The 27,366-nt window shown below is 46.2% G+C and overlaps 2 protein-coding genes across 5 annotated transcripts in view; one reads left to right on the top strand and one right to left on the bottom strand.

Moving 5' to 3' along the window:
• NDE1 (nudE neurodevelopment protein 1) overlaps positions 1–21,892 on the top strand; it is a 33,826-nt gene extending 11,934 nt beyond the window's left edge. For 2 of the 3 annotated variants that reach the window (XM_082644059.1, XM_082644058.1), the window contains exons 4-9: positions 4,573–4,721; positions 15,360–15,496; positions 16,789–16,968; positions 18,252–18,343; positions 19,398–19,549; positions 20,631–21,892. In XM_082644059.1, coding sequence (XP_082500185.1) covers positions 4,573–4,721; positions 15,360–15,496; positions 16,789–16,968; positions 18,252–18,343; positions 19,398–19,549; positions 20,631–20,724 — 804 coding nt within the window. In that variant the 3' untranslated portion in view covers positions 20,725–21,892. The remainder of the gene's footprint in view (positions 1–4,572; positions 4,722–15,359; positions 15,497–16,788; positions 16,969–18,251; positions 18,344–19,397; positions 19,550–20,630) is intronic. The other variant, XM_082644060.1, reaches the window with a different exon arrangement.
• An 860-nt stretch (positions 21,893–22,752) lies between these two features.
• MYH11 (myosin heavy chain 11) overlaps positions 22,753–27,366 on the bottom strand; it is a 125,518-nt gene continuing 120,904 nt past the window's right edge. For both annotated transcript variants that reach the window (XM_082644054.1, XM_082644055.1), the window contains one exon: positions 22,753–23,455. In XM_082644054.1, the coding sequence (XP_082500180.1) occupies positions 23,323–23,455 (133 nt within the window). In that variant the 3' untranslated portion in view covers positions 22,753–23,322. The remainder of the gene's footprint in view (positions 23,456–27,366) is intronic.

Below are 27,366 nucleotides of genomic sequence, written 5' to 3'. Positions count from 1 at the left end.
CCCAGCCACGTGCGGCTACTGATATTTAAGTTAATTAAAATAAAATAACTAGAAGTTTAATTCCTCAGTCATATTAGCCAATATTTCAAGTGCTCAAAGGCCACACGTCTCTAGTGGGTGTCATTATGGGACAGAGAGGCTGTAGAATATCTCCATCATTATGGAAAGTCCTGTTGGACAGAGCAGATTCCTCACCCTGGGCACTGTTTACATTTGAAGGCAGCCACATGATTCTCTTGTGGGGGCTGAGTTTCACACTGTGGGCTGTTTAACAGCATCCTGGTCTCCACCCACTAGATACCAGTAGCACCCCCTCCCCCAGGTTGTGACAACCAAAAATATCTGCGGACATTGCCAAGTATCTGGAGAACCACTTCTCTGCAGGGTAAAGAATGCCTTTTGGACACTCTGTAGAGCTTAGCAGATGATCACAAAGTGTAACTCTGTGGCCTAGGGACAGCTCTCAGCCCTCACTGCCAGGCAGGGTCACCTGGCCAGTTTCATAAACATCAGACAGGCCTGGACCCACCCCGCCCTGAGATTCCCATTCTCAGGAAGTCTGGGTGGGGCCCCAGCATGTCTGCATGTCTTGTTTTTTTTTTTTTTTTTCTTTTTAAAACAAAACTCCTCATATATATTTTGATGAGCCACTGGGAGAACTAGCCAAGGCCCTGCAGTGTGAGTCCAGGGCTAGGTGTGATGCACAGTGGAAGGAGATGTGTCCCTTGCCCTCTGGAAGCTTTGTGGGGAGGACAAACCTAACATCTGGAAGCACTTAGCAAAAAGATGGTCAGTTATGTGGCACTGACCATGAGATCCTCCTGAGAGATTTGCACGGGCTGGAGACAGCATCATGGAAGAGATGGGAGGGACTTGAGCTGGTGTTTGGTGTGTTTGGTGTGTGTGTGTGTGTGTGTGTGCAAGGGTTTGATGAAGAGTTAATATGGAACTGCCACAGACACGGGCAAGAATGACTGTCAAGTGGACCTTGGGAATCTGGCTTTACTAGCACATGGGAGAAAGCGGGGCCAACAAATGGATTGGGGATTGAGGGGTGAGGAGTAGCAGAGGAAGGACCACACACACCATAGAAACTGAGCAGTGGACTCTTAAGCTTTTACAGCATATACCACAGAGCCTAAGCTGGCCACCCACAGGTCAGTCTGGCCCATAGATGTTGTTTGCTTAAGCCTTTAGTGGTTTTCACTCAACATTGTATCATGAAAGTTTTCAAGCACACAGTAGGGTTGAAAGAATTTTCCAGTGAACACCTGTATCCACCACCTGGGCTCTACCAATGACCTTTGCCATACATACCTGCTTTATTATATATCTATCCATCCATCAGTCTGTCTTCCCAATGCATTTCAAAGTGAATCACCAACATCTGTACACTTCCCTGTAAATACTGCAGTAGGCTGTTAACTAGAGGTGAGGGTTTGCTTACAGTTTGTTCTTTTGATAGTAAAATTTATACCTTTAGTGGTTTTTTTTTTTTAATGTTTAGTATCAACATTCAGAGTTGTGAGCTTCTTGTAAAACCTTAGATTTCTGACTTCCTTTGATCTTCCTTTGGTGGATCTCGCTACCCCAGGCCGGCCTTCTTCCACACCGGCAAAAAGCTGAGTTGTGGTTGCTTAGGCAGAGCAAGCCTTCTCCAGTTTGCCCCAGTCCCCACTTCTGTCCTTCCCCCCCAACTCTTGACACCGGGGACTGAGTGTCTTGCTGCTACACGTGGCCCACATCACTCATTTTGTTAACAGCCTGGCCCCTGCCCTAGGCACTGGGCAATCTTTACAGCCCTTACACTGAAGGGGGCTCAGGGATGGGAAGACTAGTGGTATGAACCATCGTTTGGAGAGGGTAGGAGGACGTGCTAACTAAATATCATGCAGTTGCTAAGTAATTAACCACTTCCAGACTGAGCCATTGAACCAGCAGAAGACCTCTTCATTACAATCACATGGCAGGTTCACGAGACACAGGGTGTGGAGCACGCGAGGAAACAGAACTACCTTGGAGTGAAGAACTGCCCCCAGCACATATTTCTGTCACCTAAGAGGAAAGTCTTCAACTGAGTCAGACTCCTTGACAAGTGGCTTATTCATTGCAAGTTGAATAAAAATGCTTGTAAGGCATCCAACAGAGCATCTATTGATGCCTCCATCAGCTGACAGTTTATTATAATTAGCCCCAAATGAAAGCGCAACAGCTTTTCATGTCCCCAAGTTCAAAGGACAACATTTGAATCCTTATGCTGGTGGACAAGCCCAGTAACTGCGTCTTCTTGGAACCTGTGTTGGAACTTAAGTTAGTGACCTAGGATCCTGTACCCCTCCTGTTTTATTTGGGGAGGCACCCAAATCAAGGGTGGGAAGCCATCAGAGCCACGCCTGGGAATTCGCCCGTGCCTGGGCCTGGTCTGCCCCTGCTTGTCTGAGCCAAGACACTTCCTGTGCTCATAGCCAGGAAACAGAGTATCAGAGAAGACCGAGCAACGTGAGGATGTGACACACCCCTCCCTGTCCTTGCCTTGTAAATAATCTGCCTGTTCTGTGGCCCTTCTTCTTTCACCATGGCTCTGGCCACGCCTCTCTGGCCCGGTCACCATTACATCACTCTCCCCAGCGCCTCCAAACTGTTTCTAGCAACAGCTTTGTTTACTCGACTGACTCAAGAAGAGGAGTTGGCCTGTTTTTCTAACTTTCTAATTAGACTTGGGCCTTTCCTGTGGGAAGTGAGTGTTTTCTTTCATGTTTGTAGATGAAGGAAAGGTGGCAAGGGTGTTTGATGATGGAAAGTAATTTGAGAGAGGAGCCAGAGCCGGAGTGAGTGAGTGAGTGAGTGAGTGAGTGTGTGTGTGTGTGTGTGTGTGTGTGTGTGTGTGTGCGCGCGCGCGCACATGTGATCAGTTCCCACGTGACCTGGATGGAAGTGGTTGAGGGCAGTTTAGCCTAGTTGTTCTAAGAGCGCAAGCCCAGGTGGCCAGGATGGATCTTGGCTCAGTCATGTGCTTCTAGTTGACTTTGGGCTGACGAAGTGACTGAGCCCCAGTTCCCATGTCTCTGAAATGGCATTAAATGAGGCAACAAAAACAGCGTCCTGAGCCCAGAGGCTGGCGCCGAGTAGACCTGCGGTAAATGTTAGCTGCCGAAGCTGGGCAGCAGCAGGTGGTTGAGACATCATCTGGGCTGTGCCTTGCCTTGGAAAGCACCAGCTAGATCACACTAAGCTTCTTTTGGTAAAAACAACAGTTTTGTTTTTTTCCTTCTTCCCTTCCCTCCTGCCTCCCTTTCCCTCCTTCCCTTCTCTCTCTCCCTCCTCAGAGGCCCAGAAGTTCCTAACTCCCCCATGCCACAGGGAGAGTGTCCTGGGTCACAAAGTCAGAACAGTTGTCAAACTGAGTCCATGATGTCCTGATCTGACTGTGAGGCACAGGCAACAAAGTCGTTGTGATTCCTGCTATTCTGTCTGTAATCCAGGGATATCATGTGAAGTGCGTCGGTATTGCCCTTGTGGATCAGGCTTGGAGAGGTTTATGAAGCTTTCTATGGCTGTGGACACCTTGCACAAAATGATTGCTTTGAAGATTCTTGGGGGCTGCTTGATACCAGAGGCTGCAGGGACCAGTGTGGGAGGGGGCAGGGTATAAGATGCTCAGGAGGGCTTCCCTGGTGGCGCAGTGGTTGAAAGAACGCCTGCCGATGCAAGGGACGCGGGTTCGTGCCCTGGTCCGGGAAGATCCCACATGCCGCGGAGCGGCTGGGCCCGTGAGCCATGGCCGCTGAGCCTGCGCGTCCGGAGCCTGTGCTCCGCAACGGGAGAGGCCACAACAGTGAGAGGCCCGCGTACCGCAAAAAAAAAAAAAAAAAAAAGATGCTCAGGAAGCACTCGGGACTTGACAGCTTGATGGCCCCCTGTTCCCCCCATCATCCCTCATTTGCTTAAGAGTCCATGTCTGTGGACAGAAGGTTCTCCTGACTGAGCTTAGGCTTGTCCTCTGGCGTCCTGAGTGAGTGTGATGGGAAGGCTGGTCCCACAAAGATCCTAGAATAAGGGAGAGAGAAATCCCCTAAAAAAATTGGCGTGGGACTTCCCTGGTGGTGCAGTGGTTAAGAATCCGCCTGCCAGTGCAGGGGACACGGGTTCGAGCCCTGGTCCGGAAAGAATCCCACATGCTGTGGAGCAACTAAGCCTGTGCGCCACAACTACTGAGCCTACGCTCTAGAGCCCGCGAGCCACAACTACTGAAGCCCGCGCACTGCAATGAAGAGTAGCCCCTGCTCGCTGCAACTAGAGAAAGCCCACATGCAGCAACAAAGACCCAACAGCCAAAAATAAATAAATAAATAATAAAAATAAATTAATTATAAAGAAATTGGCGTGCCAGTGGGCTGTGCAGAGGGGGAGGAATGGATGCTCAGCAGCTAGGGACAACACACATGCACTGCAACGGAGAGCGTTATGTCCCAGGATTAACCTTCGGTGTCCTAAGGAGATGACAGGGAAGGGGGATAAACATCCTCGTTGGGAGTCTTAAATCATTCACTCAGTGTTGATTCTGTCCTTCAGGAGAAGTTTGAAACGCAGCATTCTGAAGGCTACCGGCAGATCTCAGCCTTAGAGGATGACCTTGCCCAGACAAAAGCCATTAAAGATCAACTTCAGAAATACATCAGAGAGCTGGAGCAAGCCAATGATGACCTGGAAAGAGCGAAACGGTACGTTGGGAAGGAGAAAAGAGGTTTGGGAGCCTTTTGTCTCTGGGTACCAGGCACTGTGCTGAGGGTAGAGAATTCAGCAGTGAGCAAAACCAGTGCCCTTGTGGGTCCTACAGCCTCATAGGAAATGGGCAACAGGCAGCAGGTGCTGCAAGTCCAGGGTGCTGTGGGAGCATGTGATTGATGATATTAATTTGTCTATTGCTGGGAGAATATTAGGCAAGGCTTCCCAAAGGAAATGCCATTCAGGCTAAGACCGAGGGATGCCTGGGCGTTTTCACTCTTCCTAGGGGAAGGGTATTCGGTGAGAACATTCCAGGCAGAAGGACAAGCATGTGCTCAGTAAATAGGCCCTAAGGTAGGACAGTATTTCTTAAATTGATGTTCTGAAGTTTAGCAGAATACTAACAATAATAAATAAGTTATTGAATAACTACTCTGAGCCAGGCACTTTTTTTTTCTTAAGATTTAGATATAAATTACATACAGCGATACGCACAGATCTTAAGAAGTATACAGTTTCATCAGTGTGGATAAACGTGCACATGCCCCACACTCCTGTTGAGACACGGGCCCTTGGCACTGCACTCACAGCTCCTTGCATTCTTTTTTGTGGTTGCTTTAGGGACCCCAATACACACGCTCAACTTTTCAGTCTACTTCATTAATAATGTACCAAATGCAACGGCCTTGCAACCTTAGAGTTTCACTTACCATCCTTGAACTTTATGCGATAGCCGTAATGCGAGAAGGTAAGAGAGTAAAGAGATAGCCTTTTATATTTACCCACAGATTTACAGTTTCTGGTTCATTCCTTCTTGAAGTTTCCCTCTGGTTATCATTTCCCTTCAGCTTGAAGAACTTCCCTTAGGGTTTCTTGTGGTGCAGGTCTGCTGGTGGTGAATTCTTCTCGCTTTAGTTTATCTGAAAATGTCTTTCTTTTGCCTTCATTCTTAAAGGATATTTCCGTTGGATGTGGAATTCCAGGTTGACAGGTGTTTTTTGTTTTGTTTTGTTTTTTCAGCACGTTAACGATGTTCTGCTGTCTTCTGGTCTCCTTGCTGGAGGTCAGAAGTTAGTGGTCATTTGAATAATCACTCCCCTGTATAAAAAATATGGTGTTTTTCTCTGGCTGCTCTCAGAATTTCTCTTTATTTTTGGTTTTTAGCAGTTTGTGATGTGCCTAGATTTTGTATGTATTTATCCTGTTAGGGGTTTGCTGGGCACTTTGGTCTGTAAATTTGTCTTTTGCCAAATTTAACTTTGGTCATTATTTCCTCAAAGATTTTTGCTGCCCTCTTCTTTCTCTCCTGCCCTCTAGGACACCAGCTACACACATGTTGTGTCCCATGTCCTTTTGATATTGTCACACAGGTCTCTGAGGCTCTGTTCATATCTTTTCCTAATTTTCTTTGTCTTGGTTCCTCAAATTAGATCATTTCTATTGATCTGGTTTCAAGTTCACTGACTCCTTCCATCCTCCAATCTGCTGTTAAAGCCAGTTCCAATAATGTTTTATTTTAGATACTTAAGATCTAGATTTCCTAGTCCTCTACTGAGATTTCTTTGTTTGCATCCTTGAGATAGTTATAACAACTTTCTTTAAGATCCTTTTCTGCTAATTCTAACATCTGGGTTATCTCAGATGTTAGATGTTCCAGTGATTGCCTTTTCTACTGAGTTTGGGTCACATTTTCTTGCTTTTCACATGTCTAGTAATTTTGGATTATATTCTGCACATTATGAATGATGTGTTGCAGAAACTATGGATTCTGTTATGTTTCTAATTTGTTTGTTTGTTAAGTAGGCTGAACTCACACTCCAAACTCTGTCTCCCTTTGATGGGTAGTAGGTGAAATCTGTTTGACGCTTTTTTTTTTTTTTTTTTTTGCGGTACATGGGCCTCTCACTGCTGTGGCCTCTCCTGTTGCGGAGCACAGGCTCCGGACGCGCAGGCCCAGCGGCTATGGCTCACGGGCCCAGCCTCTCCACGGCACATGGGATCCCCCCGGACCGGGGCACGAACCCGCGCCCACTGCATTGGCAGGCAGACTCCTAACCACTGCGCCACCAGGGAAGCCCTGTTTGACGCTTTTAACTAGGCTGCTTCAAGTCTGCCATGCACATGCATGGTTCAGGGGTCATCCAGAGGTGTGGGAAGAGTTTATATGCAGAATTTGGGATTCCGCCAAGGTGGTGGATTTTTATCACTGGAGCTATAGACACAAAGCTTATAAGATGCAGAATTCAGCCACTGCTTTTCCTTCTTCCAAGTGTTGTCTCTCTTCCAAGTGTTGTCTCCCTTCCGGTTTTTGCCAGTGCCTTCAGATCATTGTTTTTCTCGTTTCACCCAGAGTTTGTAGTTGTAATCTATAGGATGTTTGGTCTGATACAAGCTACCTTATTATTACCAGAATTGGGACCTCCTTTTTTTAAAAAATCAGTTTTGTAAGAGTTCTTTCTGTATTTTTGCTGCTCATCTTTTGTCCCACATTGAAAAATATTTTTTACAAATAATCTTTTTTTTTTTTTTTTTTTTTTGAGGTATGCGGGCCTCTCACTGTTGTGGCCTCTCCCGTTGCGGAGCACAGGCTCCGGATGCGCAGGCTCAGAGGCCATGGCTCACAGGCCCAGCCGCTCCACGGCATGTGGGATCCCCCTGGACCGGGGCACGAACCCGCGTCCCCTGCATTGTCAGGCAGACTCTCAACCACTGCGACACCAGGGAAGCCCTACAAATAATCTTTTGTCTATTGACTTTGTGGTATCATTTTTCATACAAATATTTTTCATTTTGGGGTCATCAATTATGTCTTTTATAGCTTCTAGGTTTCCGGACTTCACTAGGGACATCTCCTTGATCGTTTGATTATGCGTGTATTCTCTTAATTTTTTTTGCAAGTTTTTTTATTAATTGTTTTAACTTATGCTTTTAATCTACCTGGAATTTATTTTTGTACCTAGTATATGTGTCCCATTTTATTTTCATTAGGTAGATAGCCACTTGTGCCAGTACTATGTGTTAAACACTCCATCTTTTTTCCACTGAATTGAACGCATCTCTGTCATATGTTAACCTGCCATACAGTTGTTCCTTGGTATCCATGGGGGATTGGTTCCAGGACCCTTGAGGATACCAAAATTTGTGGATGCTCAAATCCCTTATATGAAGTGCTATAACATTTGCATATAACCTATGTGCATCTTCCCATATACTTTAAATTATGTCTAATTATAATACCTAATACAATCTAAAATCTGTATAAATAGTTGCCAGTGAGTGGCAAATTCAAGTTTTGCTTTTTGGAACTTTCTGGATTTTTTTTTCTTGAATAATTTTGATTTGTAGTTGGTTGAGACCAAGGATGTGCAACCTACAGATGTGGAGGACTGACTGTATATTCTGGAATCTAATTCATGATTCTTCCTTCTTTTTTGTCTAACGTGCAATTTATGAATTACTACCAACACCATAATGACTTGGTTCCTGTGGCTTTGTAGTATTTTCTGATTTTTGGCAAGCCACTGGCTTACGATCATTTCTACCCATATATCATTGATGAAAGCAAGTCAGACGGCCGAGCCCTGTCAAGGGGTGGGAAAGTACATTCCGCCCACAATGAGGCCAAAGCAAGGGTGTGGCTACAGGGAGGATGAAGAATTGGGACCAATAATGCAGTCTGTCACAAAGAGATAGTACATTCACGTGATTCAAAAATAATATACAAAGGGGTAGAGTTTTAAAATTCAAATTCAAAGAGAAATTTGTATTATTCCCCCCCGTTTTTTTCCCCACAAAAGAACATTCTGTATACAGAATGTGTGTATTATTGTACATCTTGCTTTGTCACATAATAGATTTTGGAGGTCGTTCTGTAGTAAGACACAGAGGATTCTTTGTTGTTGTTTTTTTCCAAGTGCATAATATTTTATTGTATGGTTGGTATTGTATGATACATAATTATTTATCCATCCCCCCCACGGCTGGATATTTGCTGCATTTACTTTCTTTTGCAGTGATAAGTGTTGCTGTAGTGAATGATCTGCATTGCTTGCATAGATGTATATCTGTAGAATAGATTCCCAGAAGTGGAATTCTTGGGTCAAAGGACATATGCATATGTGTTTTGATAGGTTTTGCCCAATTGTTCTCTACATTTGTACCAATTTCCATTCCCAGCACCTATGTGAGTAAGTCTCCATTTTCCAAATGGCTTCACTAAACAGTGTTTTTCAAACTTTGGATTTCTGCCAATCTAATAGGTGACAAATAGGTACAAACTTTGGATTTCTGCCAATCTAATAGGTGACAAATAGGTACATTTCTGAATTATGAGTGATCTTGAGTTCCTTTTCATATATTTAATAACTGTTTTATTTCTTTTTCTGTGAACTCTTTATCATCTTGCCTGTTTTCAAATTGGATTGCTGGTTGTTTTTTCTCATCAGTTTCTAGGAGATGTTTATATATTTGTTTATGATACGAATTGAAAATGTTAGGAGTTTGTCATTTGTCTTCCATCTTTGTCTATTGCATATGTTACTATTGAAAGTTATTTGGATTTCTGTGTAGGCAAATTTATCTGCAGTCCCAGGTTTATAAAGCAATTAGCCTATGTTTTCTTCTTGTATTTTTATGTTTCCTTTCTTTCTTTCTCTCTCCTGAAGATGCATTGGATTCACATTTTAGCCAGATGCTGAATAGTTGAATATTAAAATCAGAAGTGGTAGAGACCCAAAATCATCATTATAGAACAAATAAAGTTCTGGAATACTGAAGTTTTATTTTAAAAAAACTTGAAAACATTACAATTTACAATTTCATTATAAAATTTTAATAGTTATTTGTGGAAAATTTGACAGTCTACTGCAAGAACAGTAATTTCTCAGCATCATCAGCTATTTGCTTATTTTGGTCTCTCCAACTGTACATCCGTAAAACCAAATGACTCACTTTTAACTGAGGAAGGAGATGACCTTGTGAAAGGATAACCTTGAAAGACTCCAGGCCTAACTGAATTAACTATAAAGTAAATATATTCCTTAAAGGGTATTTTGTTTAATATGTGAATGCCAAGATGCCAAAAAGTTCAACGAAGATTAAAATTGATATAATCTAATTTTTAAAAAAAGTATCTATGTGGGCTTCCCTGGTGGCGCAGTGGTTGAGAGTCTGCCTGCCGATGCAGGGGACGCGGGTTCGTGCCCTGGTCCGGGAAGATCCCACATGCTGCGGAGCGGCTGGGCCTGTGAGTCATGGCTGCTGAGCCTGCATGTCCGGAGCCTGTGCTCTGCAACGGGAGAGGCCACAACAGTGAGAGGCCCGCGTACCGCAAAAAAAAAAAAAAAAAAAAAAAAGTATCTGTGTTATTACATAGACACTTTTTGTTGTTGTTGTTGGCTCTGCCACGTGGCTTGTGTGATCCTAGTTCCCCAACCAGGGATCGAATCCAGGCCCCTGCAGTGGAAGCACAGAGTCCTAAACAGTGGACTGCCAGGGAATTCCCTACATAGACTATTTTTAATTTTTTGTGGTAAAAAATTTGACATCAAATTTACCACCTTAACCATTTTTAAGTGTGCAGTTCAGTAGTATTATATGTATTCACATTATTGGCCAACAGCTCTTCAGAACTTTTTCATCTTGCAACATTGAAACTCTATACCCACTAAACATTAATTCCGCTCCCTGTTCCCTTCAGCCCTTGATAATCACTTTTCTACTTTCTGTTTCTATGATTTTGACTACATTAGAAACTCCATATGAATGGAATCAAATAGGATGTGTCCTTTTGTGACTGGCTTCTTTCTCTTAGCATAATGTCCTTGAGATTCGTCCGTGTTGTAGCATGTGACAGGATTTCCCTTTTTTAAGGCTGCATAATATTTCATTGCATGTATGTACTGCATTTTCTTTATCCATTTTTTTTTTTTTTTTTTTTTTTTTTTTTTTTGTGGTACGCGGGCCTCTCACTGTTGTGGCCTCTCCCGTTGCGGAGCACAGGCTCCGGACGCGCAGGCTCAGCGGCCATGGCTCACGGGCCCAGCCGCTCCACGGCATGTGGGATCTTCCTGGACTGGGGCACGAACCCGTGTCCCCTGCATCGGCAGGCGGACTCTCAACCACTGCGCCACCGGGGAAGCCCTTCTTTATCCATTTATCTGTCAGTGGACACTTGGGTTGCTTCCACCTGTTGGCTCTTGTGAATAATGCTGCAGTGAACAAGGGTGTACGGATACCTCTTTGAGATCCTGCTTTCAGTTATTTTGGATATGTACCCAGAAGTGGGACTGGTGGATCATACAGTAATTCTACTTTTAATTTTTTACAGAACCTCCATACAGTTTTCATAATGACACACCATTTTACATTCCTACCACATTCTCACCAACACTTGTTATTTTCTGTTCTTGGGATGGAGGCCATTCTGATGGGTGTGAAGTGATACATAGACTTTTAAGTATTTATTGGCTCAAAAAGGATATGTTCTTAGTTATCTAACAGATGTATCTCTTAATGTTCATATTTACTGAAAATCTCTTTTCCTGCTTAACTATTTTCAGGTTCTCATAACTGTCCATGAGATTAACAGCTTTCACAGTTTTTATGTATTGCAGCATTTTACTCTTATGATAATAAATAAGCAAATACATCAGTTGACAGAATTTCACCATATAAAGGACATAAAAGCTTTTTCCACTCAGGGGACAACTAGGATGCTTACCTTTATTTGAAAGCAAATAGTCACATAGTAACAATAAGTCTCTGTGCTGGGCTCTGCTGATATTACAGACTCGGCCTGATTGTGTACAGTAGCGGGGGTCGTTGATCCACACAGGTTCAGGAATGCCAGAAATGCCGCTGAAGTTGGTTCTCTGGCATTCCAGAAGCCAGTAGTAGATTTTGACCAAATACTGAGTTTAAATTTTTGATCTAGTTGGAATTCATCTTCGGGTGTAGCATGAGGTGTGGGTCCAACGTTAATTTTTTCCAGGTGGCTACCAGGTAGTCCCCAGACCTAGAACTGAACCAACCATCTTTTCATCAATGATTCGTGATGCCACCTTTATCATAAATTAAATTCTCATATGTATTTGGATCTATTTCTGGACCTTTGGCTCTCCTTGGACTGTCTGGTCGTATAACTGTTTCACTCTGCAGCACACTTTTCATTACTGAGGCTTTAAAGAGCATGTTCTTTGTATTTAGAGGAGCTAGTGCCCCTGTTTGTTCTCTTCTTTTTCAGAGTTCTCCTGGCCAATTTTTTCTTCCAGTTTTATTGAGATATAATTGACATATAGTACTGTATACGTTTAAGTGAACAGCACAATGATTTGACTTACGTGCATCATAAAATGATTATCACAAGTTTAGTGAACGTCCATCACCTCATATAGATACAATATTTAAAAATAGAAAAAACTGTTTGCCTCGTGATGAGAACTCTTAGGATTTACTCTCTTAACAACTTTCATACATAACATAGAGCAGTGTTCATTATAATTATCATGTTGTGCATTGCATCCCTAGTACTTGTTTATCTTTTAGCTAGAAGTTTGTATCTTTTGACCATCTTAATCCAGTTCCCCTTCCTCCTCTCCCCTGCGTCTGTAACCACAAATCTGCTCTCTTTTTTTATGAGTTTGTTTTGAAGCATAATTGACCTACTGTGTTAGTTCCTTTTTATACAATATAGTAATTCAGTATTTCTATACATTTCAAACTGATGGCCACAATACGTCTAAGGTGTCACCATATAAAGATGTTACATAGTTATTGACTGTATTCCCCACACTGTATTTTTCATACCTGTGACTCATTTATTTTGCTACTGGAAGTTTGTACCTCTTGGTCTTCCTCACCTATTTCTCTCCTCTCCCTAACCTCCTCCCCTCTGGCAACTACCTGTTTATTCTCTGTATCTGTAACTGTGTTTTGTTGTATTTGTTCATTTATTTTTTATTTTTTTTTTTTTTTTAATGCTGGTTTAGCCATTTTTTTTTTTTTTTTTGTGGTACGCGGGCCTCTCACTGTTGTGGCCTCTTCCCGTTGCGAAGCACAGGCTCCGGACGCTCAGGCCCAGCGGCCATGGCTCACGAGCCCAGCCGCTCCGTGGCATGTGGGATCTTCCCGGACCGGGGCACGAACCCACATCCCCTGCATCGGCAGGCGGACTCTCAACCACTGAGCCACCAGGGAAGCCCCAATTTTTTTTTTTTTTTTTTAAGATTTATTTGTTTGGTTGGTTGCGCTGGGTCTTAGTTGCGGCAGGCGGACTCCTTGGTTGTGGCATCTGAACTCTTAGTTGCGGCATGCATGTGGGATCTCGTTCCCTGACCAGGGATTGAACCTGGGTCCCCTGCATTGGAAGCACGGAGTCTTACCCACTGTGCCACCGGGGAAGTCCCCATTTGTTTTATTTTTTAGAGTCCACATATAAGTAAAATATATGGTATTTGTCTTTCTCTGTCTGACTTATTTCACTTAGTATAATACCCTCTAGGTCCATCCATGTTGTTGCAGATGGTGAGATCTCATTCTTTTTTGTAGCTAACATTCCTCTCCTGGCCATTCTTGTTTCATTATTACATCATATTTCAAATCAGTCCCTGGTGCCTGTGTCCCCCAGTAAAAACCTGTTCATGTTTTTATTAGATGGTGTTAAACTTATTAGGTAATTTATGGAGAATTGATTTCTTTATGATTTAGGGTCTTCCTCCTCATAAATACCATATGTCTGCATTTTGACAAGCCTCTGTGCCCTACAATAAAGTCTTACATGTTTGCTGTTATATGAATTCCTAGCTCTTTCATCTTCTTTTGTTGTTGTTTGACATGCCAGCCTTAGGGTCCCTTTAACTGGTTCCAGTCTTGTACTCTAAAAACAACAAAGGATGATATTTATTTATTTATTTATTTTTGGCTGCGTTGGGTCTTTGTTGCTGCGTGCGAGCTTTCTCTATTTGCAGTGAGCGGGGGCTACTCTTCGCTGCGGCGCACGGACTTCTCATTGCAGTGGCTTCTCTTGTTGCGGAGCACGGACTCTAGGCATGCAGGCCTCAGTAGCTGCAGCACACGGGCTCAGTAGTTGTGGCTTGCGGGCTCTAGAGTGCAGGCTCAGCAGTTGCAGCACATGGGCTCAGTAGTTGTGGCTTGTGGGCTCTAGAGCGCAGGCTCAGTAGTTGTGGTGCATGGGCTTAGTTGCTCCAGCGGCATGTGGGATCTTCCCAGACCAGGGCTCGAACCCATGTCCCCTGCATTGGCAGGCGGATTCTTAACCACTGCGCCACCAGGGAAGTCCCAAGGGATGATATTTAAATCAGGCACTTTTGGTAACTTTATCTTCTTTACCTCTAAAGACCCTTTGAGGTAGGAACTAATACGACTCAATCTGGACATAGTAGAAAGTGGTGAATAAATGAATGATTGATCCTCACTTTGCCGTTGGAGGCCCAGAGGCCCAGAGAGGTTAAGTTGCCCAGTGACACTTAGCTAGTCTTACACGTTAGAGCAAGGTGTTAACTCATGGGTTCCACTCCAAACAAATGCTTCTGATCACCATGAGATACAGTTACAGGGATGTTAAAGGTCTTCTGGAGACAAACATGGGATCAGTGAGAAAAGTTGCTGACATTTATTGAGCACTTATGTGTGAAACATCTGTTGTGTGTTTTCTGTGTTGCTGCACTCCCCAGCTCCCCACCCCGTGTGGAGGTTCTGCTATTACCCCTGCTTTGCATGTGAGGAAACTGAGGCCCAGAGAAGGTAGCTTGTCCAGACAGTTAAACAGATTTCCTTATTGCAGCACTTGTCAGTACCCTTTTATTTTTTTTCTTTTTTTGCTGCATTGAGTCTTCATTGCTGTGCGCGGGCTTTTTCTAGTTGCGGCAAGCGGGGACTACTCTTCGTTGCGGTGCACGGGCTTCTCATTGCAGCGGCTTCTCTTGTTGCGGAGCACGGGCTCTAGGCGCACGGGCTTAGTTGCTCCGTAGCATGTGGGATCTTCCCAGACCAGGTCTGGAACCTGTGTCCCCTGCATTGGCAGGCAGATTCTTATACACTGTGCCACCAGGGAACCCTGCCAGTGCCTTTAACACGGCATTCCAGTGGCTATCGACACTGTCCAAAAGAAGCAGTTGTTAGGGCAGCTGGGCTGGAGCTGGGCGTTGTGAACTTTTTTAACTTTTTAAGGTAACTGAGGGATGAAGATGGCCTCCCTTAGCTGTTTAAATGCGTGTTATTACATTGCATGTGCATTTTAGTGGGATGTTCTGAATGCTGACTGCATCGTGAGTCTCCGAGACAAGATGGAACATGCCACATTGTGGCATCTGACTGGCGCCTGTCTGTGGTCCTAATTAGGTCCTGGCTCGTTGGCTAAGTGCTTTATGGACATGATCTCATTTAACGCCCCCCCGGACAGCCGTGTGCACCTCGTGAGCTGAGAGGTTCCCACTTTGCAGGTGAAGAGCTGGGTCCAGGAACGTTGAGGGGCCTGCTCAGCTCTGTGGGATTAGGACATGCCAGAGCTGGGACTTGCACCATGTGTGCATGACTCTTCGTGCTCCCCGGGTCTGTAGGTGCCAGACGGATACACCGTCTGCTGTCTTGGGCAGCTTTGCTTGTCTCTCACCCAGGGCCACGATCATGTCTCTTGAGGACTTTGAACAGCGCTTGAATCAAGCCATTGAAAGAAATGCCTTCCTGGAGAGCGAACTGGATGAGAAGGAGAATCTCCTAGAATCTGTTCAGCGACTGAAGGATGAAGCCAGAGGTCAGGAGGCCTTGGCTTTGCTCTGTGTGTTTCACCACCGTTTTGCCCTCTCCTGGCCGGAGGGTATCCTGTCCCACAGCATCACCCAGCATTACCTGTGTTCTGAGGGCAGGGACCACACCGGGCAGGCCGAGCCTTGGTCCCCACCCTGTGCTAAGAATTGTCAGATGTCCAACCCTGTAGAGACCCTTTGTGGGTATTGAAGCCCAGCACCCGCTTTATGCTCAGCAGGAGCACAGGAGTTTTGTGGGGAGAAAATGCCTGTTGATAGAATTGCTAGCCAGCCCATTACTTTTGTGACTTGATGGCTGCTGATACACGTGGCTTGGAACTCCAGAATCTCATCAGCGTTTGCTCTTTGGAGGTAGCACCTCCAAAGGTAGAGCTTTCTGACTCTAAGACCTTAGCAAGTCATCCAAGTTGGGTCCCAATTAATTGTTTATGACATTCATTTGGTTTCTAATGTGTAGCCAGTAGAAGGGGGTTTAGAAAGAAAAACTCTTTTAAGTTTAAAAGGTAGTTGTTCCTAAATGCCCATCAGTAATGAAGTGCTTAAGTAAATTGCATAGATTTATTTTGTGGAATGTTAAACAGTTGTTCAAACAAATACGGTATAGATATAAATGTAGTCATAGAAAGCTTGTTAGGGGACTTCCCCGCGGTCCAGTGGTTAAGACTCCGTGCTTCCACTGCAGGGGGTATGGGTTCGATCCCTGGTTGGAGAACCAATATTCCGCATGCCGCTTGGCCAAAAAAATTAAATAAATAAAAAAGCCTGTTAGGACATACCATTGAAGGGGGGAAAACACATAGATAGTAGATGTATGTTTCTATTTACGCTTAATAAAAGTTATTCATCTTATATGCTTAATAGATAAACATATAAACTCTATGTGTGAAATGCAGAGAAAAAGGGTTGAGAAGATCTCCCTCATGTTACAGTGATTAGGAGTGAGGAGGGGCATTTGAGGACGGGCTGGGAAAGCACATTTTCACTTAGTATTCTGTGTATACCTTGATACATTTGAATTCTCTTAAAACAGTAAAAGCAGTAGTGTATCACTGCCATGATTTGAAAATAGTTTTAAACCTTTTTGTTTTTACTGAAAAGAAAAACCCTGTAGTTTTGCAAGCCTTCTGGGCAAGGTCCTGTGGGGTTTGCTTCATTCAGGGTTTCCACCTGGAGTTTTTCACTCTGGTGGTGGTTCTTGCTGACCCGTGTCTCCTGTTGACCCTCCCCTTGCCCCATCACTCAAAGCAGGGACTTAATCTGAATCCTTTTCCTGGCCCAGATTTGCGGCAAGAATTGGCTGTGCAGCAAAAGCAGGAGAAACCCAGGACCCCCATGCCCAGCTCTGTGGAAGCTGAAAGGACAGACACAGCTGTACAGGCCACTGGTTCCGTGCCATCCACCCCCATAGCTCATCGAGGACCCAGCTCTAGCTTAAACACACCTGGGACGTTCAGACGTGGTAAGGAGGATGGGAATCAGGAGGGTTCTCTTGGCTTCACAAAGCTTTCCTGGGTGAGAACCGGGGCAGGTCCTGGGTGAGAGAGAAGCAGGACCAGACTGTACAGCAGGGAGCAAACTGGGGTGCTCACAGGGGCAGACCATTGTGGTGGGCGGGAGGAGCCTCTTGGATGTAAGACAATAGGGAGTAGTGGAGTCTGTGGCAAACTAGAGAATGGAAGCCTCATCCAGAGGGGCAGCTGCCACTCTGCTTCTACCGCAAGAGGTGTGGGCCCAGCAGACACTCCACTCTTCACCAGAAGCCAGAAATCCTCTTGTCTAATATGAAATCTCCCAAATTAAAAATTTCAGTAACCAAATAAAAAATTTAAAAAGCATTCTGTGGGTCCAGCAATACATCATCTAGAACTGGACCCAGCATAACCTGTGCTATGCAGTAAAAACCAAGAAATCTGAGTTCTTCCCCAGCCACCCTGCTGACTGATTAACTGTGAGGCTCTGATTGGGCCACTTAATAGTAAATAATAAAAATAGACAATTATTGAGCACTTAGGATATGCCAGTCCCTCTGCTTACTGTGCTTTGTATTTACATATGACCTCACTGGATTCACACCACGGCCCAAGACGCAAGTAATGCAAGTGCTGTCCCCATGTGATGAATGAGGAGACTGAGGCCCTGAGTTAAGGAGCTGGCCTGACATCATGCAGCTGGCAAATGGCAGGCCGGCTCCCAGGGTTACACCACCACATGCTCCCTGTCCCTCAGCTTGTGCCCAGGATGAAGAGAGTGAGGTTTCCACAATCTCAGTCTAGACCACACTTGAATAAGCACATGACTCAGCTGGGCCTCAGATTTAGCAGGTCTGGGCAGGGCCTGAGATCCTGTTTCTAACAAGCACCCAGGTGATGCTGGTCCTGCTGCTGCGTGAGCCCTGCTTTGAAGAGAGAGGAGGCTCTGAGGAGCAGAACCCTTACCAGTGGGGCTTGTTCAGATGCTGTTAATGTTAATTAACTGTATGGAATTCCTAGAAGTTTGAGGGCCTGTTTTGATTTTGTTTAAAAAGAATAGCAGGTAAAGATAAATATTAAGTATAGTCATTATAAGACTGCAAGAAGTTGGTCATCAGATGCTCTTGTTATGTTAGGCAACAAACCACTGACCAAAACGGCAGCGTTGGGATCAGAGGGGCTTGCTCAGCCACCCCCGGGTTTCACGTTCAGAGACGTTAGTGCACATACTTTTGAGTGTGTGTTGGTGTCATGTGTGCATCCTTTCACGCAGGTTTGGACGACTCCACTGGGGGGACCCCCCTCACGCCAGCGGCCCGGATATCTGCCCTCAACATTGTGGGAGACTTGCTGCGGAAAGTGGGGGTAAGACAGCGCTTTCCCAGGGTCCGTGTGGTGTCTTCTGTCTTCAGGGGACTTGAGGGGTGACCTTACCTATTGCTTCCCCTCTGGCGGAGCCTTCATGAGGTGCAGGTGTCACCCTGGCTCTCGTGTCCCTTACAGTCGCTGCACTTCTATGGGTGTTGTTTCTGACAAACACCCGGGCTCTGACCCTGAGTCACCCTTTGATCCCCGGATATATCTTTCTTTGCCTGTACCATTTTCCCTGGCAATTTGGGAGATTCGGATGGTATCTATGATATTTTTTCTTAATTTGAAAAAACTGAGAAACATTTGAAAATTGCCTTCCCTTTTCTTAATTTCTCAGGGAGTTAAAGGGAAAATCTTGAAAGGCTAGGGCAGAGAATGTGACCTTATAGGTTTTATGTTAATTCCAGGGAAGGAGTCTTTTGTGCTTAAGAATCTTATCACATAGATATTCTCTGTAGTTGTTTTTCTTAGTTTTAAAAATGATGCCTGGAAAGCCACAGAGTTTAAGTCCTGCCAGTCTGTCATTGACCAGAATGTATGCATTCAGAGTTAATGGAAGCTTGCAACTCGTTTTCTATGTTTTTCCTTTTGGCTTTTGTTTTTTTTGGATTGTTGTTATATAAGCAGGTTTTTATGTTTAGTTAGAGTATACAGAAGCTCAGGGTGATCTCAGTACCCATTTGGTTTCCAGAGGGTCTGTTTACAGCGAGGCAAGTCCTTCCTCAAACCTCCTGCCACTTGGTGCATGTTTTACAAGGTAGCGGAGAGAGTGAATGATTCCAAAAGTTGATTTCATATTTCTTGTAGGCAGACTTAAATCATAGGTTGGGTTGGGGACTCTTCTGGAAGCTCCTAAATATCTTAGACTACCAGTTCTACGAGTTGGACGTACATTGAATTTGGGGATGGGGTGGGGCACGCTTTGGGATTCTAACACACAACCCAGTTTGACAACCACTGTCTTAAGCTATTATTATGTGTATGGGCTCTGGTGAGAGGCAAGACTTCTTGTCTTCAGCTTGAGACAGGAAGGCATATTTCTCTCCAGGCTCTGGAGTCCAAACTTGCTTCCTGCCGGAACTTCGTGTATGATCAGTCCCCAAACCGACCCAGTGGCCCAGCCTCAGGGTGGGGGAGCAAGAACAGAGACGGCGGCGACAGACGGCCAGGCAGCACCAGCGTGCCTCTCGGTGACAAAGGGTCAGTACCTTCTGCTGTTCCTCCTCAGTGTTGGGAGCCTCTGACCCCTGACCCATAGCCATTTTTCAAAGTCGCAGGATTATGTCAATGAGGTATTATCCTCTACCCCATCCCTTAAGACAGAGTTAGGTGGTGTCTGCTGGTTTCGGCAAACGGCCAAGGAGAGGGTCATTTTTATTACTTGATTCTGCAGCCCCAGCTCCTGGTCATGCTGTGAGAATGTTCTTTGTATAAATCACTCCCTTGTTTAGGACTCAAGCTTCAAACACTGCTCTGCTTCCCCCAAAAGAGGATTTTTTTTTTTTTTTTTTGCGGTACGCGGGCCTCTCACTGTTGAGGCCTCTCCCGTTGCGGAGCACAGGCTCCAGACGCGCAGGCTCAGCAGCCATGGCTCACGGGCCCAGCCGCTCCGCGGCATGTGGGATCTTCCCGGACCAGGGCACGAACCCGTGTCCCCTGCATCGGCAGGCGGACTCTCAACCACTGCGCCACCAGGGAAGCCCGAGGATTTTTTTTTTTTAACCTTTAGAGCCTTCAGGAAACTAAATCAGCCAGACTAGATTCCTGAAGCCAGTCACCTGATTGGAAAACACAAATCTGACCTCTAACAGCTTCATTTATTTTCTTGCCTGAAGAAAATCAATGCAGCTTCCAGATTCTAGAATTCTGTAAGATGTGCCACCATCTCACTGGACCCCAGGCCACGTAAATTTGGGGGCGGTCAGTGGCAGACAGAGGACAGGAAATGAAGAATCATTCTCCCCAGCGTGCACATAACTTCCGGACCTTTAGATGTGGGTGTTTTTTTGGAGCTTTTTTGGAGCGTCTTCTGTGACTGGGCTTTTTGCGTGGCCTTGGGCATGTGAGCCCTAGATAGCCAGTGTCCTTTTCGTCATTTCACAGGAGAGAAAATTGAGACCCAGTGAGACACTGCTCCCGACCTTGATATTCGCTCTTGATATTCACTCAAGAGTGAATATCATTCACTCTTGATATTCACTCTTATAACTTGGTGGGCCCCGGTGCTAGCCAGTCTATAACAGCTGTAATGTCCGCCTAATTTGGTTTGCTCTGTCTGAAGGTTGGGAAAACGCCTGGAATTTGGGAAGCCGCCTTCAAATATTTCCTCACCATCGCTGCCATCAGCCCAGGGTGTAGTCAAGATGTTGCTTTAGGAAATCCACGGAAGCCAAGGCCCTGGTGTCTGTGCAGGAGTCATTTTACCCTCCTTCCCTGTTTAAACTAGGTTTTTGTTTTTTTTAAGTTAGTTTGAGAAATACGAGCAAGCAGTCGTACTAGCCAGTGACGGTGGTGGGGCGGGGATCGCCTGTGGCCCCGGGTGGTCGTCCCCAGGAAATGCCATCTCATAACCCCTGGCCTCCTTGTCGGGGTGTTGCCAATGGACAGGGACAAAGCGGACCCTCTGGAAATGGCAACGTGGGTGCTAAGGCTGCCCCATCATTTTCAGCAGACCTGAGTCCTGGTTGGTCTTGAGAGGTGTTTTTCATGACCGGGGACACCTACAAAGTGGGGTCTGGGCTCACTCCGGCCCCCACTTTGCTGGAGCTTCTTCCAGAATAAAATCTCCAGTGCTCTTTGGCACAGCAGGGATCAGTGCACTGAAATCACATCTAGGGATGAAGAACAGAACAGGCATGTACCTTTTATTTAAACTGTGGTGTGGTGTACCTCTGAGACTTTTTAATCTGCCTCTTGCTGAGGCTTTTAGAGGCATGCTTGAGTTTCAGAGTATGTTTTGTGGGACCAGGTCAGTGGAAACTCTGTGTCCTCTTTAGACCAATCCTGGCTGTAAGTTGTCCTGAGCCCCTCTGTCCTGGCCTGGGGGTGACCTCTGCTTCAGGACCCTTAGGGTCCCTGGGGTGTGATGGCCTTGGTAATGCAGCCCCTAAGAACAGGACTTCATTCAAAGCCTTGATGAAATAATTGGGGTGACCTTCGGATAAGATTAAACCACCAGGACTGTCGGTGGGAGGTTCCTTATTAAAGAAGAAACGAACCCAGGATTTCCACACAGATGGCGTGCAGCTCATCCCTGCTGGTTGTGAACGGCAGTCTCACACTTTGGACGCAAGTAAAAAGAACACATGAATTCCAGTGCGTGCGTGCAGCTTAACGGCCTTCTGTTACTAAGTTATTTTTCCAAAAGAACAGCAAAAATATCCTTGAGCTGAAAACAGAACTTTTCAAATGCTACTGAAATTCAGCAGAGAATTAAACTTGAGTGCCCACTTTGTTGCCCTGGCAACATTCTAACCTATATCAGTAAAAGATGTACTTTTATTTTTTTAAAAGAACAATAAAATCAAGAGAAACTGATTTTCAGCTAGTTTGTGGTGGTCAGTAAATGCTGCTGCCTTTGTGCTTCTGTGTTTGCTATCTGGTGATGAAAAACTTTTGTTTTTTTAACCAAGTGACTATGAAAAAAACTACTTTTTTAAAGATTTCCTTTTGAGTCAGCTTCTTAGAATTGTATTGGGGCACGTGTGTGTCCTGTTCAGGGTGTATTAGCATTTGGTCATTCAGTGCATCCTTGGTTTCTGTAATTCCCCTCTTTTCAGTCTGTTTGATCCCATGGAGTTGGTGTATGGAATCATGTGTTGAGTGGAAACTTCGCTAGGGAGCTCTGTCTGGGACACACAGGCCAAGGAAGGGACGGGCCCAGGCCTGGTTTTTATGGCCCTCACGCCAAGAATGGTTTTTACATTTTTAAAGGGTGGTTTAATTTTTTTTTAAAAAAGACAAAAATGTGACAGAGACCATGATGGAGGCTAAAATACTCAACTTCCTGGGCCTTTATAGAAAAAATTTGCTGAGCCCTGCCGGGCGAAGTCTTGTGTTTTAACTCAAACATTCAAGGAACTCATATTCTTCACATTAAATACGTGCTGTTTTGATTGATAAATATGTTCTTCCCGGGCATGGTCCTACTCCCTGGGCCTCGAGCCGCCCACCTCCTGTGTGGAGGAGCCCCTCACTCACACTCACTCTGCGTGTCTGCTCTTCTCTTGGCCAGTTGTGGGGTCTCGGACGATTCATCTCACCTCCCTGGGCCTCAGTTTCCCCATTTAGTGAAATAATAACCCTGACTTCATAGGGTTGTCTTGAGGATTAAATGAGGCCACCCCCCACCCCACCCCGTCCTTTTTCTCTAGAAAACAACAGAAAAGTCAACTCCGTTCTAGTGATTTATAACCTTTTATTAGTGAGGGTGCCCTTAAGTACAGCTGGGGTGCATATAAAACAGTGTGACATTCCTGCTCTTAGCTGTTTGAGCGGCGTCTCCTTTTTAATTCATGTGATTACAGAAGGCACTTGGTCTCGGTGAACTGTGTGCATCTGATGTGCGGGAACCGGAGGGAAGAGGAATTTTCAAACCAGGGCCCACCGGGACGATGGAAGAGTCCACAGGGCAGGAAGGGCTGGGGGTGGGGACAGTGGCACCCATTGTGGTGACTTTCTCCCCAATTCATGTAAACTAAGTTGCCAGTGATTAGTTACTGTGGATATATTTTTATAAAAATTCAAAATCTCTGCACAGTTCTTGGCAGAGGGAGTGGGTGTGTCTGTGTCTCCTGTTGGGTTTTTCTCCTTTGGTACATCGTTCCAAACTTAAGTTGATGCCCTGAATGCAGGGTAGTGGTCTTTATATTCATCGTGAGGAGTGTCTGTGATGTTTGGAGTTTGAAAATGGATTTAGACAGTGCTAAGAGGAGTCCACTGGGTTTGGTTCTACCCTGTTTTGAGCAAGTTGTTCATTCACTGGCTTTGGTTCCGTTGAAGTCTGCATCGCGAGCGTCCATATCCTCTTCAGAACCGTCCGCGTTTTCAATAACTCGACGTCCTCCAGACCTTCTCGAGGAAACAAAAGAGGTCTCGTTCCCTCGCCTGTGGATGTTAAGAAAACACACGTTTCTTTAATACAGAAATCTCCCTCGAGCTTGGAAGAGATTTTCAGACGGGGCAAAAAACAAACAAACTCAAAACAAATGAGACGCAAATATTCAGGTTGAAGTGAACAAATCCTGACCCGTATGGGTGCATTTAATCAGCTGGAATGGGGGCAAAGTAGGTTTTTCAAAGCAGGACCATCTGCTTTAAAAAATGTCTGGCTTGGTCGTTTGCTGACCCACAGGATTCTGGTCAGTTGTGGATTTCTGTTTAGAAAAGAAGGAAAAAAGGCAAGTGGGGGTGATGGCCTCATGGGATTATTCCTACACTGTGGAGCAGGGATGAGGGGGACCTGTTGTGTCTGCATCTCCTCGCTTTCAGAAGGAAAAGGGGGGAGGGGTTTAGGTTTTGAATCGGAGGAAGGTGAGAATGACCACCAACCCTTGAGAGGGAAGGAGGTCCCTGCATGGATGCCAAGGGTGCTGTCTGGTTAAAGGCACCATATTGCTCTGCTTTTATGGAGCAGAACTCTTGTTCTGAGTTCTCCCAGGGCAGGGATCTCGCCTGTTTTGGGCGCACCATGGCAGGCACTGTGCAAGGCATAGAATGGGTGCTCAATGAATATTTGTCAGAAATAACATTAGACATGTTAATCCAGGGTGTCTTTTAGCCCTAGCTGGTGGGACACCCCTTTCTTTCTGTCCTTTCCACTCCCATCTCCTCTCCTCCGTGCTGCCGGATGCCCTTTTCCCACAGGGCCTGCCCTGGTCACCTGAAGTGAGGCTTTGTGTAGGAGGGCGGGGCAGGCAGGAGGAGGAAAAATCAGACCCGCCTGCACTTAACCTCCACTGTTTGGAAGGAAAGTTCGCCTTCTTTTCAGCGACCACAACAAATAATGTTGTGTGTTGGGCTCCAGCCATCTGACCCTGTTTGACAGGTCTTCACTCATTTTAGGATGTCTAAGAAGAAAGCAAGTTTTTTGCAACAAAAACGACCTGCTTCGCCACACAAAGGCTGGACAGAAAAGCCACGAGGGTGAGCCCATCCCAGTGAACCCAGCCCGTCAGTTCTTTAGTCAAAGGGGGCAACTCAGGTAAGACAGGAGGCATAAGCAAGGCCCAAGGATTTCCTGATCGCTGACATGGGGCTTCCCAACACGAACCTTCTGGGGTCCAAGGGTGGGAGGAACCCGGGCTGGTAAAACCCACTGGGGTGGATGGTACTTCCCAAGGGGCAGCGATCAGGAATAAATACTTAGTAGCTACTGCCGACTAAAGACCTGGGTCAGCCTCACTCCCATCAGAGGGAAGCTTCTAGGCCTCCAGCTCCTTTTATTTATTTATTTATTTTTGGCCGCACCTCAAATGCAGAACTTCCCCAACCAGGGATTGAACTTGTGCCTCCTGCAGTGGAAGCACAGAGTCCTAACCACTGGACCGCCAAGGAAGTCCTCCAGCTCCTTTGGAACTAACTTTCTATCACTCAGTCTCTAGAGGTTCTTTGAAAGTCTCTTCCTTCTTTAGCACTGTGTTCTCCAAGAACTCAGGACAGAGTAGGGTCCCGGCGTGCAGGGCTCAGCAGCCATCCACACAGCTCTCCTCCGTGTCTAACCCTCCAGGTTCAAAACTGGATGGGATGGCCTGGAGCTGGAAACAGTGGCTCAGGCTCCCTTTGTCTCTCGGAAGAGTCTGCATTTGCTAACTAGAGGAGTTTAACTAATCAATGCGCTCCCTTGATCTAAGAAGTAAATCGATCGTGCCTGGGTCCCTGTAAGCCCCCTGCGTGGGCACCAGTCCTGAAGCTGGTCTGTTCTGGTTCAGGGGCCTTTCCTGAAGGAATTGGCTTCAAATCCTAGGCAAAGGTTGACACTGGCTGTATCTCACAGGAAGTAAAGGACCCCTCTAAAATTTTCTTAAAGGGTCTGATCCTAGAGAACTTGGATTCTATTCATGGACTCAGAAACGTATCTAAGGTACTCTTGGCATCCCAGGATCGGCACAAGAGCATGAGCACCTGCTGCTTTGCAAGGACTCAGTTTCCATCAACGGGTGGGTCCTACACCCCAGCCAACCCTAGACTCCAGCTTATCCTGTGATCAGGATGTGCTGGCAGAAAAACTGCTCAAAAGCCGTGTCTTAGAGGCATGATGCTCCTGCCTAAAACTCCTGCCAAGACCTCATCCAGCTTTAAGTATTTGGGTAGCAACAGCAAGGCAGGATTCTCCAAGAGAGAAGACAGACACAAGGCAGGGCTGGCTGGGCCTCTCAAGGAGGATGAGGCGAAGGCCAGGCCCCAGGTGCCTCACTTCACGTGTGAGGACGTTGTCAGGATCCCAGAGAAGTCGAGGCCTCTCAACCCTGTCTTTTGAAGGCCCCATGCGCTCCCTGAGTCTTGGGTGTCCATCCCCGGTCCGTGAACGTGTGCTCGTGAGACCTCCAGTAAAGGCTCTGCCTGGACCGCGCCTGGCCCTGTGGTGGCCGGTGTGGCCCTCGTGCACTGAAGATGCAGTTAGCAGCTGGCCCTCGCTCAAGCCCCACGCAACCCCAGTGAGTCATCGGGGTGAGAGCTCGTTTCCCTTGCACGCGTGTGTGGAAACCCCACCTTGGGGGGCCGTGGCCACTGTGACCCTGTGCTTTGCTAATTCTGACTTGTGAACCAGACCAGCTGGATGGAAGCCATTCTCCAGGATGGTACCCAGACAGTGGAGCTGGCACATCTGCTCAGCGTGGTGTCTGAGCCAGACGAGGGAGTATGGCGCAGCCATGGCCTCATCATTACAAGGGGCCTGTCACACAGGTAAGAGCCATCCAAGCCACACGCAGCCTCTAAACTCTCAGCACGCGGCGACAGGCCACATTGGTGCCACGTCACACGCCAAAGCAGGAGGGAGGAAGGAAGGAAGGAAAATGGGTAAAGAGATGAGGTCTTGTGTCGATGTTGGTTTTGATGAAAGACAGTTTTGAACTAAGATATCTAGGCCTTCAGAGTTTGTAGGATTCCCAGGAATTTGCAAGGGCCACAAAAGGGGGGCAGGGGGGCAGGTTGGCGGAAAGGAAGTGGAAACCAAGAGCCACAGACATGAGCCGCGAAGCTGCAGGCATGATACCTGGTGAGTCATTGTGGAGTTTCCTGGGGGAGGGGGCCTCTGAAACAGAGAGAGAGAGTCCCCGGTGGTTACCATCCTCCCATTCAAGTGCAATTGTAATCATCAATGCATTTGCTTCAATTAAATAATTAAAGGCACCTTTAAGTCACCCTTACGGTGGAGCACCTGAAGCCACGAGCTCTCAGAGAGCCTGGCACACAAAAGGACGAGCCTTTTTTTCCCCAATTAAAAAGCAAATTTCTGTCCTTCAGAGCTTCTCTGAAGAACTCAGGTGGCTTCCTCCCATTCTGCATGTCTGTTCAGGAACGTAAAAGAATCTGAGTAAGCTAGTCCAAAATATCCTTGTGGGAACAGAACCTGAACAGACCTGGGCAAGGAGCCTGCAGCAGCCTCTCACTTTAGTATCATTACTCCGTCTTTGTTGCCTTTTATGCCCATAGCCAGACAGTAGAGGTGGGCACGCTGGGCGGCTCCTGTGGAGATGCCTGGTGGTGTCAGGAGTGATAGGTGCGTTGGTCGTGCTCTAAGCAGGGCTTGTGTTGAGATTTACCTGCCTGGTAAAACTGTGTGAAACTTGCTCTGTAATTTCTTTTTCTTGTGGTACGCGGGGCTCTCACTGTTGTGGCCTCTCCCGTTGCGGAGCACAGGCTCTGACACGCAGGCTCAGAGGCCGTGGCTCACGGGCCCAGCCGCTTCGTGGCATGTGGGATCTTCCCAGACCGGGGCACAAACCCGTGTCCCCTGCATCGGCAGGCGGACTCTCAACCACTGCACCACCAGGGAAGCCCGCTCTGTAATTTCT

This window comes from Mesoplodon mirus, assembly GCF_964341445.2.
Source record: "Mesoplodon mirus genome assembly, chromosome: 15".
In the NCBI taxonomy this organism is placed as follows: domain Eukaryota; kingdom Metazoa; phylum Chordata; class Mammalia; order Artiodactyla; family Ziphiidae; genus Mesoplodon; species Mesoplodon mirus.
Note: the sequence above shows the minus strand (reverse complement) of the source record. Positions and strands in the feature narration are given on the sequence as shown.